This window comes from Dasypus novemcinctus, chromosome 8, assembly GCF_030445035.2.
Source record: "Dasypus novemcinctus isolate mDasNov1 chromosome 8, mDasNov1.1.hap2, whole genome shotgun sequence".
In the NCBI taxonomy this organism is placed as follows: Eukaryota; Metazoa; Chordata; class Mammalia; order Cingulata; family Dasypodidae; genus Dasypus; species Dasypus novemcinctus.
Genome location: NC_080680.1, coordinates 31,777,667 through 31,793,086, shown reverse-complemented (window position 1 = coordinate 31,793,086; position 15,420 = coordinate 31,777,667). Strand labels below are relative to the sequence as shown.

The window sequence follows — 15,420 nt, the reverse complement described above, 5'->3', positions numbered from 1 at the left end:
GGTATAAATTTTAAACTTAACATTGGTAATATTGATGTGATATTTCATATTAAATTTTCTCATATATTGTTAATACATTTAAAATACATATGAAAAAGTTAAAATATTTTTTTCTACATAATTTGTTGTGGGGGGAGATTTTGGCTATTTTTCAAAACCATAGAAATGAAAAATGTGCAATATAATTTAGCCGTAATTCCCTGTTCTCTACCCTACCTCATCCACTAGAGTCTGACTGTGACTTTGCTTATTCTAATTATTTCATATCAGTGAAATAAAAAATATTTTTCCTTTTTGTTTCTGGCTTATTTCACTCAACATGTCTTCAAGGTTTATCCATGTTGTTGCATGTATAAGAACTTCATTCCTATTTATGGCTGAATAATATTCCTTTGTATGTATATAACACATTTTGTTTATCCATTCATTAATTAATGGCTACTTTCTTTGCTTCCATCTTTTGGCAGATGTGAATAATGCCTTATGAACTTTGCTATACAAATAGTTGTTTGAGTCGCTGCTTTTAGTTCTTTTGGGTTATATACTTAGTAGTGGAATTGCTGGGTCATGTGGTTATTCTATATTTAAATTTCTGAGGAACCACTCAACTGTCTTCCACAGTGATTGTACCATTTTACATTCCTTTTGGCAATTACTGAGTGTACCTGTTTCTTTACATTCTCGCCAACACTTGTAATTTTCTGTTTTTTAAATAGTAGCCATTCTAGTGGGTGTGAAATGATATCTCACTGTGGTTTGGATTTTCATTTCCCTAAGTGGCTAATGGTGTTGAGCGTCTTTTTATGTGTTTTTTGGCCATTTGTATATCTTCTTTGTCTATTCAGGTCCTTTGCCCAGTCTTTTCATTAGGTTGTCTTTTTGTTGTTGAATTGAAGGATTTCTTAATATATCCTGGATATTAAACCCTTATCAAATATGTGGTTTCCAAATATTTTCTCCCATTATGTAGGTTGTCATTTTACTTTCATGATGAAGTTCTTTGAGGCACAAAAGTTTGTAATTTTGTTGAGGTCTCATATATCCATTTTTTCTTTTGTTGCTTGTGCTTTGGGTATAAAGTCTAAGAAACCATTGCCTAACACAATTTCCTGAAGATGATTCCTCAATGAGTTTGATAGTTCTAGCTTTTATATTATAGTCTTTGATACATTTTGAGCTGACTTTTGTATATGTGTGTGGTAGGGGTCCACTTTCATTCTTTTGCAAATGAAGACCTAACTCCACAGCTCCAGTTTTTTTTTTTTTTAAAGATTTTTAAATTTATTTTTTATTATTTAAAAGGTTTTTAATTTACCCTCCTCTCTCCCAAATGGTTCTCTCGTCTGTCTGTCCATTGTTTGTTCAACTTCTCCAGGAAGCACTGGGAACCGAACTGGGGATCTCCCACATGGGAGGCAAGTGCCCAACAACCTGAGCCACACCCACTCCCTGTGGGCTGCAGCAGTCTATTGACTTGTGGCATCTGCTCATTTATGCATCTTCTCACTGCAGTGGTGTGACATCTAGCCAGCACTAGTTTTTGGAGAGACTATTCTTTTCCAATTACATGGCCTTTTGCCCTTTGTCAAAAATTAGTTGGCCATGAATGTGAGGGTTGATTTCTGAGCTCAGTTTGATTCCATTGGTCCCTGGACTCTCTCAGTGGTCTTGTCTTCCAGTTTGCTGATTCATCTTCTGGTTCTGGTCTGCTGTTGAAACCCTCCTAAGAATTTCTCATTTCAATTATTGTGGTCCTCCAGTAGCTCTGTTTTGATTCTTTTTTTTTTTTAAAGATCTGTTTTTATTTATTTATTTATTTCTCCCCACCCCCTTGTTGTTTGCACTTCCTGTGTCTGTTCATCTTTCTTGTTTGTTTAGGGGGAACCCAGGACCTGTGATGTGGGAGGGAGGTGCCTAATCACTTGAGCCACCTGCATTCCCTGCTTTGTTGTATCTCTCATTATGACTTTCTTCACGTGTCTCTTGTTGTTTTATCTTGTTGAGTCAGCTTGCTATGCCTGCCTATTGCATCAGGTCGCAGTCTTGTTCTTCATCTTTAGGAGGTACTAGGAACCTCTGTTCCCTGGTTTGTTGTGTCTCTCACTATGTTTTTCTTCTTGTGTCTCTTGTTGGGTCTTCTTGTTGTGTCAATTTGCCTGCCTGCCCATCACACCAGCTCTGTTTTCTTTAGGAGGCACCAGAACTGAACCATGGACTTCTCATGTTGTAGGTGGGAGTTCAATCTCTTGAATCACATCCACTTCCCTCCTTTTTAAAATATCTCTTTATTGAGATTTTCATATTTTTCGTTATTATTTTCCTGGTAGCCTTTAGTTCTACCTCTGTATTTTCCTTTATCTCCTTGAGCATGTTGAAAATCATTTTTTAAAAATCTTTGGTATGTCCACAGACTGGTCTTTGTTGATGTTTTTTGGATTTTTATCCTCTTCCTCTGGGTGGGCCATCATTTCCTATTCCTTTATCTTGTAATATTTTGTTACACACTGTACAGTATTTGAAAATGCTAACTCTGGGTTTTATTCTCTGCGATGTCTGTTTCTTGAGTTTGTAACCAGCTGGTGATATGACAGATTTTCTTGAATGCCAGCCCTCCTATCAGGAAGTTCCACTCTAGGTGAATGCAGTGTAGGCTCCTTTCTGTTTTTTTCTGGGTCTTTGTCTTGTCCTGGGCTTGTGCTTGCTAGTGGCCTTGTTTGAACGCCCCCTTTACGTCCCTGGAGACGACCTTTTCTTTCTCCTGGATATTCTACTGAGGGACTAAAAACAGGTAAGCCATTGCCCTAGATCTTCCATCTCTATTGATTTTTTACACTACTTCTGTTGTCTCAGGCTGCTTTTGTCTGGAGGGTAGATTCTGGGAGAGAAGGATCATAGAGGAGGAGTTCCCAGATCAGTCTTTCTCAGATGGAACAAGGCTAGGGATCCACAAAGAGGGTGCTGACTGCTCCAAATCACTATTGAAAGGTTTGGGAGAGCCATCAGGAAGGGCGCCAGGGGTATCTTATGTGGTTCCTCAAAGCTGTGCTTTCTTGACCTGCCAGCAAATACATTTTTACTATCTCATTATAATAGACTTCTATGGTTAAAATATTTTAAAATGGAGTTTATTTTGGGGATATTTTAAATAGTATGCTTTCTCTGACTCTTACTGACGGTGGGTTTGGTCCCTGGTGATTTGCTTCTTAATTCATAGGGAGTGGCTTTATGATATAGGAACCTCATACCCTGATTTTAGGTTAAAAATATTTTCAGGTCTCAAATGATTTATTTTTTTAAATTAAAAAAATTTTTTTATGTGCATTCAATATAAAGTAATGTTCTGTTTTCTGGCTCTATGAACTTAAGAGTTTCAGGGATAATAAAATGAATGATTTAATTTCCAAATATTCTGAGGTTGCCAGGGATCCTGACTTAATATGGTTTTGGATCATTTTTTTGTTGCTTGTTTCATGTTCTTGGTGATCCCTACAGTAGGTCCTGAATAGCTACTATCACTAACCACTAGATTTATTTATTTTTCCTACCACTTCACTGTAAGATCACAGAGCAAGATCTGTGAGCATTTATTTCTATAGAGTATTTTTGAATGCTTATAAGTATAAAAACTTAAATAGGAGAAATGTATCTTTATATAAATTAGTTTATAATTTAATAGTTGATCTCTGTAGATTTTGCTATTACTGGTTTCTCTCTACATGGTGCTTGTCCTTTTGGGCATTAAGTACGAAGGGTTGAGAGGAATTTTATCTTATTGAACCAGGCAGGTAATCCTGGATAAGCACTCATCTTCTCTCCCCTCCTTTTGTTAGTTAAAAGGGAGAATGAATACAGAGAAACTTATCAGAAAATCAGAAATTATAAATATATAATGAAAACCAAGGATTAAGTACAATCTTTTTTTTTAGCATTTCTATTTACATTTATTCCCTACAACTGTACCTTTATTAAAAATATTTTGTGGGACCATATTGCTTTTTAGAGACTTTTCCTGCTTTTTAAGATATATTGTTGTTTTGGAGGGAAGACCAGTTAGCCTTTATGGTACTTTTTTGGGAAGACAACATGAAATATAGGTAGGAAAAAGATAAAAAGAATCCTCACCGCTAATTAAGGGACTGACAATTCATCTGATCAAATTATGGCAGTGTGGACATCCAGGAATTGGTTAAAGGGTAAAAGAGAAATGAAAGTCATTGTTTTCAGCTTGATCCATCTAGCACTGCGAGATTCTTAAAATATAACTTAATTTTTTCAATTTTTGTTATTTTTCAGTATTTCGTCCCATATCTGCTAATGCCAAACTTCAGATGAATCATCGATCAGATTTTGACTTTTCTGCACCCAAAATAAACCTGGATGTTGAATTATATGAAATAGCAATTGAATTTAATAAACCACAGGTGATTTTTTAAATGAAGTTTTAAATTGTGAATTATAGTTTGACAAGAGCAGACCTAAGATTGTCAGTGTATTTCAGAAATTCATAATGTTATATGGAAACATTTCTTGCATAACTTGTAATGATGTTAATAATTTAGACTTTATATTCAATAATGGAACAAAAAATTCTGAAACATTTAAAAACTTTTACTATTTTCATTCCTTAGTATTTCAGTGTTATGGAGCTTCTTGAATCAATTGATATGATGAAGCAAAATCTTCCATATAGGAAATTCAAACCTGATGTATCTCTTCACTATCATGCCAGGGAATGGTAAAATGTCTTTTTTTAAAATTTAAAAAATATGGCACAAAACTGAATTTCTTTGATTTAAAAATAGTTTTTAAAGATACTTTTATATGGTATGATGCATACTATAGTTTGATTTGTGGCTAGAAACATGAAGCTGCTTATAATGGTAATGAAATAGGCTTAAGGAATTCTTTGTAATGGATTTTCGACTTGAGATGCTACAATACCATAGCTATTGTTTACTATAAAGGGATCAGTTTTTTGGTAATTGCTAAAAAAAAAAATGACCTGTCAGTTTGTTTCCTAGCAATGTTTTTTTCCCTATATTAGGCATAGTAAACTCTATTTTTTTCTAGTTAGGGGATATGAAGTTCTACCTTTCCACCACCCCCCTCAATTGAAAAATACTATAATTCCAGGCTTAAGCTATTCTCTAGTTTCTAGAAGCTGCAAATACTCTTTCAGTTGTCTAAAGTATAATTTACCAATTAATGTTATAGTAGGACTTGTGAAAAGTTATAGATATATTTAACAAAATTGAATGAGTTTGCTTATTTTCTCTTAGGGAGGTGGTAAGATTAATAATTAATGGATCAATGCAGAAAGGATTAGAAAAAAACCAACAGCCCAGCTAATAAATCCATTTTCATAGTCCCTGTATTGAAAGTTCTGTATTATAATTATGTATGTTGCTAAAGTAGAAGCAATATCAGTTATATTTTATACTGTTGGCTTATGGGTGTTAAATGTGTAGTTTTTGTTTTTTTTCTAGGTGGGCTTATGCTATAAATGGTGTTCTTGAAGTAAATGTTTGTCCCCGCTTACGGATGTGGTCATGGAAGCATATTAGAGAACATAGGCAAAAAGTGAAGCAATATAAAGAACTATATAAAAAAAAGTTAACGAGTAAGAAGCCAACTGGTGAAATTCTTATGTCTTTGGAGGTTAGCATTTAAAAAAAATTTTTAACAGTATTTTATATTGCATAAGTCTTCCTTAGCCTTTAGTGACTAACAGTTCCTTCTTTATTTGCTATAACTTTGACAAACCATTCTGTCTCTTTTACCTGGACTTTTTTGTACTCCTGTTTTACTTCAGTTAGAATTTCACTTCTCCTTTGAGCTTTTGAAATTTGAAATTGTTCTCAGTCTGGTAGGATTTGGGTTCATGCAAATAGTTTGAAGACTCATGTTATGATGTTTTTAACTTCAAAAGCTTAAAATGTTATCTGTCAGCACTTCATTTCTCCTGTGTTACCATCTGACTGTGCATTAATCACATATCTATCCTGGCTTCCCGTTTCATTCTCATTCTTATACCTTTGCTCATATTCCGTTTGCTGTCTCTCTTCTCTCTGCCTATCCCACTTCTGCTCATCTTTTAAGTCCCATTTCTTAAATGAAATTGCCTGAGTTTTCTGCCCAGTCAGAGCTCTTTTATTTCCCTCTTTATTCTTGTGTCGTTTCTAGTCTTTTACCAGTAATTTAACATTTAATTGTCAGTCTTGAGTGTTCTCTAAGTTTTAGTCTTACCAAGTAACGGACCTTTTAAAATTATGGAATACCTAGGTAGGGACTATTTTACAGATGGGTAATAAACAGCTTAGAGAAACTTAAGTGGAGTTAGACTCTTGAACAAATCAATGTAACCGTTATGAATCCAGGCGTTTCCATATAGGAAATCCCTAAAGATTGGGTTTTACTTTTATTTTCAAAGTGAGGTATTTCCTGAAGACCTAGGGATATTAGGAATGCTTAAGTTTAGAAATTTTTAAGGATGTTTTCAGATTTCCTTATTTACTTTGGATCTTAACCCCAATTCTCCAAGTCTGTTGGACAATAAAACCATGGGTTAAGTTTTCTTCTATATAATTCAACATTGTCATGATTATTTCTTTGGGGGGAAAAAGTGGCTTGAGCATGACACTCTTGAAAATAATCATGGGAATATATAGGTCTGGTAAAAGATTTAGCTTATCTTAGTTTATCTCAACAGCCATGACAGCGTTAAAAAGCATAAAATTTAAAAACAAGTTTTACGTGTATCTAGGCGTACTTGGAATATCATAATGACGTGTGAGCCTATACACATAATATGGCAGATTTATAATTGTAGTTGAACATGGCAATGCATTTATCCTTGGCTTTAGTTAAAATGCAAATAAATGACATTATAAATTATGTATGGTATCTGTGTTTATAGCTCTTGTAGAGTATATGCAAAATTGTATGATTTTTTTGTTCAAAAAGTTACTCTACCATTAATTTCCAGGATTATATATATGTAAGCATTGCTTCTCAGAATTTAACAGATGGTAATAATGGATGTTCTGCTTTCTGCTTCCAAAAATATTTCTTTTGTATAGCAATTTGATTATATATTAAAGATTTGTGAAGTTAACATGTTTAAAAAAAATATTTTCAGGAGTTGGAAAAGATCCTGGATGTATTTAATATAACTTTAGCAAGACAACAAGCAGAAGTTGAGGTAATTCCAGATTATCTTTCATTTTATAAAAATAAATCTAAACTCCATAATGTCATTAATATTGTGCTATTATGTGCTGTTTCCTAAAAGGGGCTCACAATTTAGTTTCCATGTGATAAGAAAATATGATTTATCGTTCTGCATATTGATTTGAATCAGATAGAAGTTTCTATGAGAAAAACATTCTTTACAAATAATGAGTTTATCAAATACTCAGAGGTCATGTGAAGGTGAAAAGCCAACGTTTGCCTGTGTGTGATCATCAGCTCTTTTAAACAGTGGGAGAATTACATGGTAATTGTAAAGTCTCTGTTTGGCAAAAGATGTAATTACTGTGTTCTGCTGTCAGTGTTTATATACTGTTTATATTTATTCACTCAACATGTAGGATTTGGAAATATGCATTTTTATTTTTGTAAATTGCTAAACAAAAGTTAATTTGTCATTTATTTGAAACGGCATTCATTTTAGGTAAAGAAAGCTGGATACAGGATTTACAAAGAAGGGGAAAAAGAAGCAGAGGATGATAAAGGATGGTTTAGCTGGATATGGAGTTGGTCAGAAACAAATACTGAAGAGCAACCACATGTTAAACATGGAAGTATGTTTTCTAGTAGTGGACACTTAATCATTAGATTACACAAATCATTAGATTTTGGTTGTGTAACTGTTCACCTGATGTGAAAGTCAAGTTTTGCAGAAAATTTTCTCTGAAATTATAATAAATATATATACATATCTGTATTGTTTATACTAATACTTATAAATAAATATAAAATTGATCATTGTATAATTTGATATAAAATGATATTAATGAAATGTGAAACAAGTAATCAAATGAAATAAACTTTTTTCATCTAATTAAGCTTTACAAAAGAGGTTTGTGCCCAAAGGATTTATTTGATGTATTTAGCAAGTAATTTTGATAAAATAAAAATTGCAAAATGGCATAAAGCATTGCCATTTAAGTTTTTGTTGAAATTGTTTCTTGGAAAGAGTTTTGTTTCCTGATCATCTAGTATAGATAATATATAACCGGATGGTTAAGATCACATTTTTGGAGGCTTAAAGATTTAGGATTGCATCCTGGATTTTAGCAGTCTGGCCTTGGTAAGATAAACTTGTTTATCATCTATAATATGGAGGAAAATTATGATATTAATATTATCTACTTTGTATGCTAAATATGTTGCCTAGTACAATGCCTTTAAATGCCTAATACACTTAACCATTTCTTTAGCTATTTCTTAATGCAAACATTCAGAAATTTAAGTTTATATACTTGGTTTTTACTTTTGGAGAATAACTTCTAAAATTGCAAATGCAATTTTAACATTGATTTGTAATTCCTTAAAACCATCATAAAAAGAAAGTAAATTTTGAATTTTATTTATTAAAGGCAGCTAAATTACGAGTTGGTTTTATTTTGTTATCAGTTGCAAACACAGAATACTATATGATTTGTAGGTCTTGAAGAAATGTTGACTACTGAAGAAAAAGCTAAGCTCTACGAAGCAATTGGCTATAGTGAAACAGCAGTTGATCCAACCTTGCCAAAAACTGTGAGATGTTTTCTTGCCTTATATCTGGGAGTTTAATGTTTGACATGCCTATTTTTAAGTCTTTCAGAAGAAATTTCAGTGATATATTTATTACTGATTTGAAACTGTTTTGTTCAGTAATCTTTCTGTGGGTCTGTAAAATATTACATTGGCTTTCGTTTTTAAGATGGAAAGAAAAATTGTCACCTACTTTTTGCTTTTATGTGGTGATTCTTTAGTAGGTAAAGGGTCATTTTTAGAGTTTTTGTGTTTTTTGGAATGATTGAAATATATGAATAGGAGTATCTGATGTGTTTACATGTATATGTTTTTCATTTTATTCTTCTGAATATTCTCTAGTATGAAGCCATGAAGTTTTTTGTTCACTTGAAAAGTATGTCCATTGTTCTAAGAGAAAATCACCAAAAACCTGAACTATTAGATATTGTAGTAGAAGAATTTAGCACCATGATTGTACAAAGACCTGGAGCACAAGCAATAAAGTACGTATTCATTTTTTTTTTCTTTTACTGTAAGAAAAAAATTTAAACTGTGAGTTTGGAAGTTAGATGACAATCTTAGTCTTTTATGAAGAGTATTAAGAGTTTAACAATATTCTTTTGTAGTTCTTTAGGAATTAGGTTTTTCTCCCAGTAATATATGAAATTGTTAAAATAATGCATGTTCATTAGAAAGCTGCAAGCTGAGGAAGTAGAAAGACAGTTAAGAAAAATATAGTGATTGTCAGCACTCACACCACATGAAAAGAAACACCTGTAACAATCTGGTTTGTCTTTATTTCACTTCTTTTATTTAACAGTTTTATTGAAATATATTTATACACCTTATAGGTCATGCATTAAAATGTACATTCATTCATTAGTTTTTAGTATATTCACAAGATGCTCAACTGTCACCACTATCTTACTTCCCAGAACATTTTCATCACCCCAAAAAGAAGCCCTATATATATTAGCAGTCATTCCCAATTTCCTTCTCCCCTCAAAACCACTAATCTTTATCTTTATGGATTTGCCTATTCTAGACATTTGTATGAGACCTTTTGTGGCTGTCTTTTTTCACTTAGCATAATATTTTAATCCATCTTGTAGCATGTATTGTACTTTATTCCTTTTTATTGCCAAAAAATATTCTATTTTATGGATATACCACATTTCATTTACCCATTCCACAGGTAATGGACATTTTGGTTATTTCTACTCTTTGGAAATAATGAATAATGCTGCTCTAAACAGTCATGTACCAGATTTTTTGTGGACATATGTTTTCATTTCTCTTGGGTCTATACCTAGTAATGGAATTGCTGGCTAATATGGTAACTTCTTTGTTTAACCTTTTGAGGAATTGCTGGATCATTTTTCAATGTGGATATACCATTTTGTATGGCCACCAACAGTGTATAAGGGTTCCAGTTTCTCCACATCTTCATCAATGCTTGTTATTAATATTATCTGTCTTTCTGATTATTGCCATCCTAAGGGGTATAAAGTATTATCTCATTGTGGGTTTTTTTTTCACTCTACCTTAATTTCTTCATCTCATTTACTATAATGTATAATTAATCTGACTTTTTTTTTTAGAGAAGTTGTGAGTTTACAAAACAATCATGCATACCATACATGATTCCCATATGTTGCCCTACCACCAATGCCTTACATTATTGTGATACATTTGTACAACAGTATTGTTGTGAACAAGGAACATCATCATAATATTACTGCTATCTGTAGTCTGTAGTCTATAGTTATATTTGGCGTTTTTTCTCCACAAACCATTCCATTATTAGTTCCGTATATTAGTATTTTATATTTGTTATAGTTTATAACAGAATGTTCTCATTTTGTACTGGTAACCACAGTCCACCATCTACCATGGGTTCACTGTGTTGTATGGTCCCTAGATTATCCTGTAGCTTTCTTTCAGTTGACATTAATCTCCCTAGACTACGCCTTTCAGGTACAATCACATTTATAAATCAGCAGTGTTAGTTATGCTCACTATAATGTGTTATCATGAACTCTTATCCATTTCCATACATTTACAATCACCCTTATTAAGCATTCTACATACATTCAGCATTAGCTCCCCCTTCTCAATCCACATTCTATCTCCTAGTACCCTATACTTAAAGAGTTTACTCCGTGAGTTTACTCATTGTATTTAGTTCATATTAGTGAGACCATACAATATTTGTCTTTTTGTGTCTGGCTTATTTCATTCAACATAATATCCTTAATGTCCATCCATGTTTTCTTATGCATCCCGACTTCATTTATTCTTACTGCTGAATAGAATTCCATTGTATGTATACACTACATTTTATTTATCCATGCATCAGTTGATAGACACTCGGGTTGTTTCCATATTTTAGCAATTATGAATAAAGCCACTGTGACCATTGGTGTGGGAATATCTGTGTATGTCCTTATTTTCAGTTCTTTGGAATATATTCCTAGTAGCAGGATTGCTGGAACATATGGCAGCTGTGTATATTGCTTCCTGAAGAACTGCCAGATTGTCTTCCACATAGGCTGCACCATTTTTACTTTCCCACCAACAGAGGAGTGCTCCTATTTCTCCATATCCTCTCCAATACTTGTAGTTTTCTGGTTTTTTTTAGTAATGACCATTCTGTAAGACATGAAATTATATCTCATTGTAGTTTTGATCTGCATTTCCCTAATAGCTAATGGTGTTCAGCATTTTTTCATGTGATTTTTTGGCCATTTCTATTTCCTTTTTGGAAAAATGTCTATTCAAGTCTTTCACCAGTTTTTAAACTGGGTTGCTTGTCTTTTTACCAGTGAGTTGTATGGATCTCTCTCTATAACATGGAAATCAAACCTTTACAGGGTATGTGGTTTCTGAAAATATTCTCCTTTTGAGTAGACTGCCTTTTCACCTTAACAAAGTCATTTGAAGCACAAAAGTATTTTATTTTGAAGAGGTCCCATTTATCTATTTTTTTATTTCATTGCTCATGATTTGGGTGTAAGGTTTAAGAAACACCACCTACCACAAAGCCTTGAATATGTTTCCCTACATTTTCTTCTAGTACTTTTATGGTTTTATATTTAAAACTGTTGATCCATTTTGAGTTAATTTTTATATAAGTTGTGAGAGAGAGGTTCACTTTCTTTCTTTCTTTTAGATATGGATAACCAGTTCTCCCAGCACCATTTATTGAGTAGACTGGTCTGATCCACCTGGTTGGGTTTGACATACTTGTTGAAAATCACATTGAATTCCAAAGTAGGGCCACTGGCACGGTACCAAACTCCTAAGCTGTCTACCCTGCCTATAATGTCTGGATGTCTCTGGAACCTCAGGGACCCTGCTATTTGAGGCAATATTTACTGTGTCAGTCAATGAGATCCTTCTGAGACATTCATAAGTGTAACTTCTAGAATAACCTCCAGACTCTCTTTGAAATCTCTTAGCCGTAAAAACTCATTTTCCCCCTTTTGGTCAAGGTTTTTTTCTGGGTGCATTGCTACTTGGCACTTGGTAGTATTCCCTCTGTGCTAGGGAGACTACCCCTGGGAGTCATGTCCCACGCTGGGGGTGGGGGTGGGGAAGGTAATGTATTTATATGCTGAGTTTGGCTTAGAGAGAGGCCACATTTGAGCAACAAGGAGGCTCTCAGGAGATAACACTTAGGGAGCATGCAATACTTGGCTAAGTTTCAATTTCAAAAGAAAAGGTTCATAAGTACAGTCATCAATACGGACCCATCACAGTGGTCAATCCTCCTTCACTGGGTACTGCCCCTGTACTTGGGGAATTCTTGCTGTCCCATTAGAGAATGTGGCAGAGCTCCCCAGGATGGGAATTTGATATTCTTTCAGTTATTGTGTGGATCTCCACCTGCTGTGACAGTGCCCCATGAACACTTGAATTCATTCATATGCCTTAGCAGTATGCTGCAGGTGAACCGCCTTCCATGCATCCGCCATCACTGACATCCTGCACCAATGATTCTTTCCTGCCACAGTTGTGACTCTTCTGTGATCCAAAACGTCTTAAAAAATGAAACCAATAAAATAACTGAATAACATTAATAAGAAAATGAAATAATAATGATAGTTTTAAAAAGAAGGAATAAAAATTTAAAAATTAGAGAAAATTTGAAATAAAAAAATTTTTTGACATTGTCTTTCATCACTTTACGATCTGTTGCCTTGTATGTGCAGTGACATTTTCTTCCATATATTCCTCTAGTCTTACTTTTTTTCATTTTATCTTCAAAGGAGCTTTAGGTTACAGAAAAGTCACAGAATATAGGGGATTCTCATATACCCAGTATCCTCCTTCCTCCCTCTTTTCCCTCTCCCCTATAAATACATTATTCATTTGTTACAATTAATGCACATATATTGAAGCATTGCTACTAACTATTGTCAATGATTTACATTATGGTTTACATTTTGGACCATATACTTTTATAAATTATGATGAAATTTAAAATGGCCTGTATCTATTATTGCAAGATCATGTAGAACAATTACAGTGTCCTAAAAATGCCCTATGTTCTATCTGTTCTGTTCTTCCCTCCTCTTCCCTTTGGGACTTTTGGTAACCACTAAGTTTCGCTTTTTGAAGAATAAGATTCATAGTTGCTTGCAGTAATATTGAGGGCTTGACATAGTGGTCTGTTTTCTTTTATTAGACACCAGCTATGTTCTCAAGAGACTCTTGCCCCTCTATTTGAGAACACAGCAGGATTCCCCAGGATGGGAGTTTAATATTTTCTTGTTTATTGTTTGGGTCTCCACCCACTGATACACACGCTTTGGCAAGATGAACACTTACATTTTCCATAGAAGCCTCTCCCTCCCCACATCCAGCACCCTACAGCAGTAACCCTCCCCCACTGTATTTGCCAAAAGAGCATTCTCAATGTTGTAGTTTTTAACAACAGACCTGCACATCCCCAGAGTTTACCGGTTCCTTCCCAACCCTTCCCCTGGTTCCATGGATAATCCAACCCAATCATCCACCCTGTCCTCCTCACAGACCAGCACCACTGAACCTAATAGCATCACTGCACCTGTGTCATACCCATCCATTGCACAACTACACCCTTCCTCCTTATCATAGTTTTGCCCATATGGGCATTGGCTTACAACTCTCTACTCCCATTCTGTCTCCTGAAAACCCCATTCCAGACTCTAGCTCTGTGAGTCTCTCATTTTGCTTAATTCATATCAGTGAGGTCATGTAATATTTGTTCTTCAGTGCCTGGCTTGCTTCACTCAACATAAGATCTTCAAGATACATCCATGTTATCCCATATGTTAATACTGCATTTCTTCTTATAGCTCATTAACGTACAATTGTATGTATATACCACAGTTTGCTTATCCATTCATCTGTTGATGGATATTTGGATTGTTTTCTAGCTTTTGACAATAGCAGATAATGCCCCTGTGAACATTGGTGTACATTCATTTGTTCATGTCCCTGCTTTCAATTCTTCTGGATATATATCCAGCAGTGGGATTGCTGGATCACATGGCAGTTCTATAGTTAGCTTCCTGAGGAACCACCAAACTGTCCTTCACAATGGCTGCACCATTTTACATTCCCACCAGCAGTGGATAAAGGTTCCCTTTCCTCCACATCCTTTCCAACACTTGTAGTCCTCTGTTTTTTTAACAGCCATCAGTCTAATGAGTCTAAGAAGTCATGCTTCCCAGTGTGACACAGTTGGACTAATTTGTGGTTTCCCTACACATGGCTCTCCTGCCCCTTCTATTTGAACTTACAGTTAGTACTACATTTGATAGGTGTATGTTCCAGAGACTTAAATCTTTGGGCTGTCTGTGTGCCAGTTGGGCCCTGAATCTCAAGAGTTGTACCATCTACTCTCTAGTTCATTGGACTCAGCCAAGACAACTGACAAGGAGATGATGATGGACAATGCCCATCCCAAGGAACAGAGAGAATGTACAACTGCAAGTAAGATAGTCTCATCCATCTGCCCCATGGGATCTAAGCCCCTTTTCAATTGAGGCAGAGTGGGTGTCAACATCCCAGCATCCTCAGGATTGGGGAATGATCAATGGACTAGAGTAGACTTACTGTTACTCTACTATAGACTTACTCTTTTTCTAGCAATGGAAGAACTTTTATCATTGATGTGGAGACAGTGGCCACTAGAGGTTCGAGGGGAGGGAGAGGGAAAAACAGGTATAATATGGGGACATTTTTGGGACATTGGAATTGTCCTAAATGACGTTGCAATGATGGATGCAGACCATTATGTATATATTTTGTCATAACTTACAAAATTGTGTGGTACAGAGTATAAACTGTAATGTGAACTATAATCCATGGTTAGCGGCAGTGCTCCAATATGTGTTTATCAATTGTAACTAATGTATCACACTAATGAATGATATTAATGTGGGAAAGTATGGGAGGGGTAGAGAGTGGGGCATATGGGAAGTGCACTATATTTTTTATTTAACATTTATGTGATCTAAAGTATTTAAAAATAATTTCTAAAGTATTACAAAAAAAAGAAAAAAACAAAAATCACATTTACCATAGATGTGAGGGTCTATTACTGAACTCTCTTTTATTGGTTAATATGTCTGTCTTTATGCCAGTAGCATGCTGTTTTTAACCCTGTAAGTAAAATGATTTAAAGTT

The 15,420-nt window shown here is 34.5% G+C and overlaps 1 protein-coding gene across 6 annotated transcripts in view; it reads left to right on the top strand.

The window, feature by feature from the left end:
* Positions 1-15,420, top strand: part of VPS13A (vacuolar protein sorting 13 homolog A) — a 293,093-nt gene that overhangs the window by 53,050 nt on the left and 224,623 nt on the right. For all 6 annotated transcript variants that reach the window (XR_011649379.1, XR_009186770.2, XR_009186769.2 and 3 more), the window contains exons 11-17: positions 4,294-4,421; positions 4,629-4,735; positions 5,487-5,658; positions 7,139-7,201; positions 7,673-7,802; positions 8,669-8,763; positions 9,103-9,245. Coding sequence is in view for 3 of the 6 variants with exons in the window: in XM_058301627.1 (XP_058157610.1) it covers positions 4,294-4,421; positions 4,629-4,735; positions 5,487-5,658; positions 7,139-7,201; positions 7,673-7,802; positions 8,669-8,763; positions 9,103-9,245 (838 nt within the window). In the remaining 3 variants the exon portion in view is untranslated. The remainder of the gene's footprint in view (positions 1-4,293; positions 4,422-4,628; positions 4,736-5,486; positions 5,659-7,138; positions 7,202-7,672; positions 7,803-8,668; positions 8,764-9,102; positions 9,246-15,420) is intronic.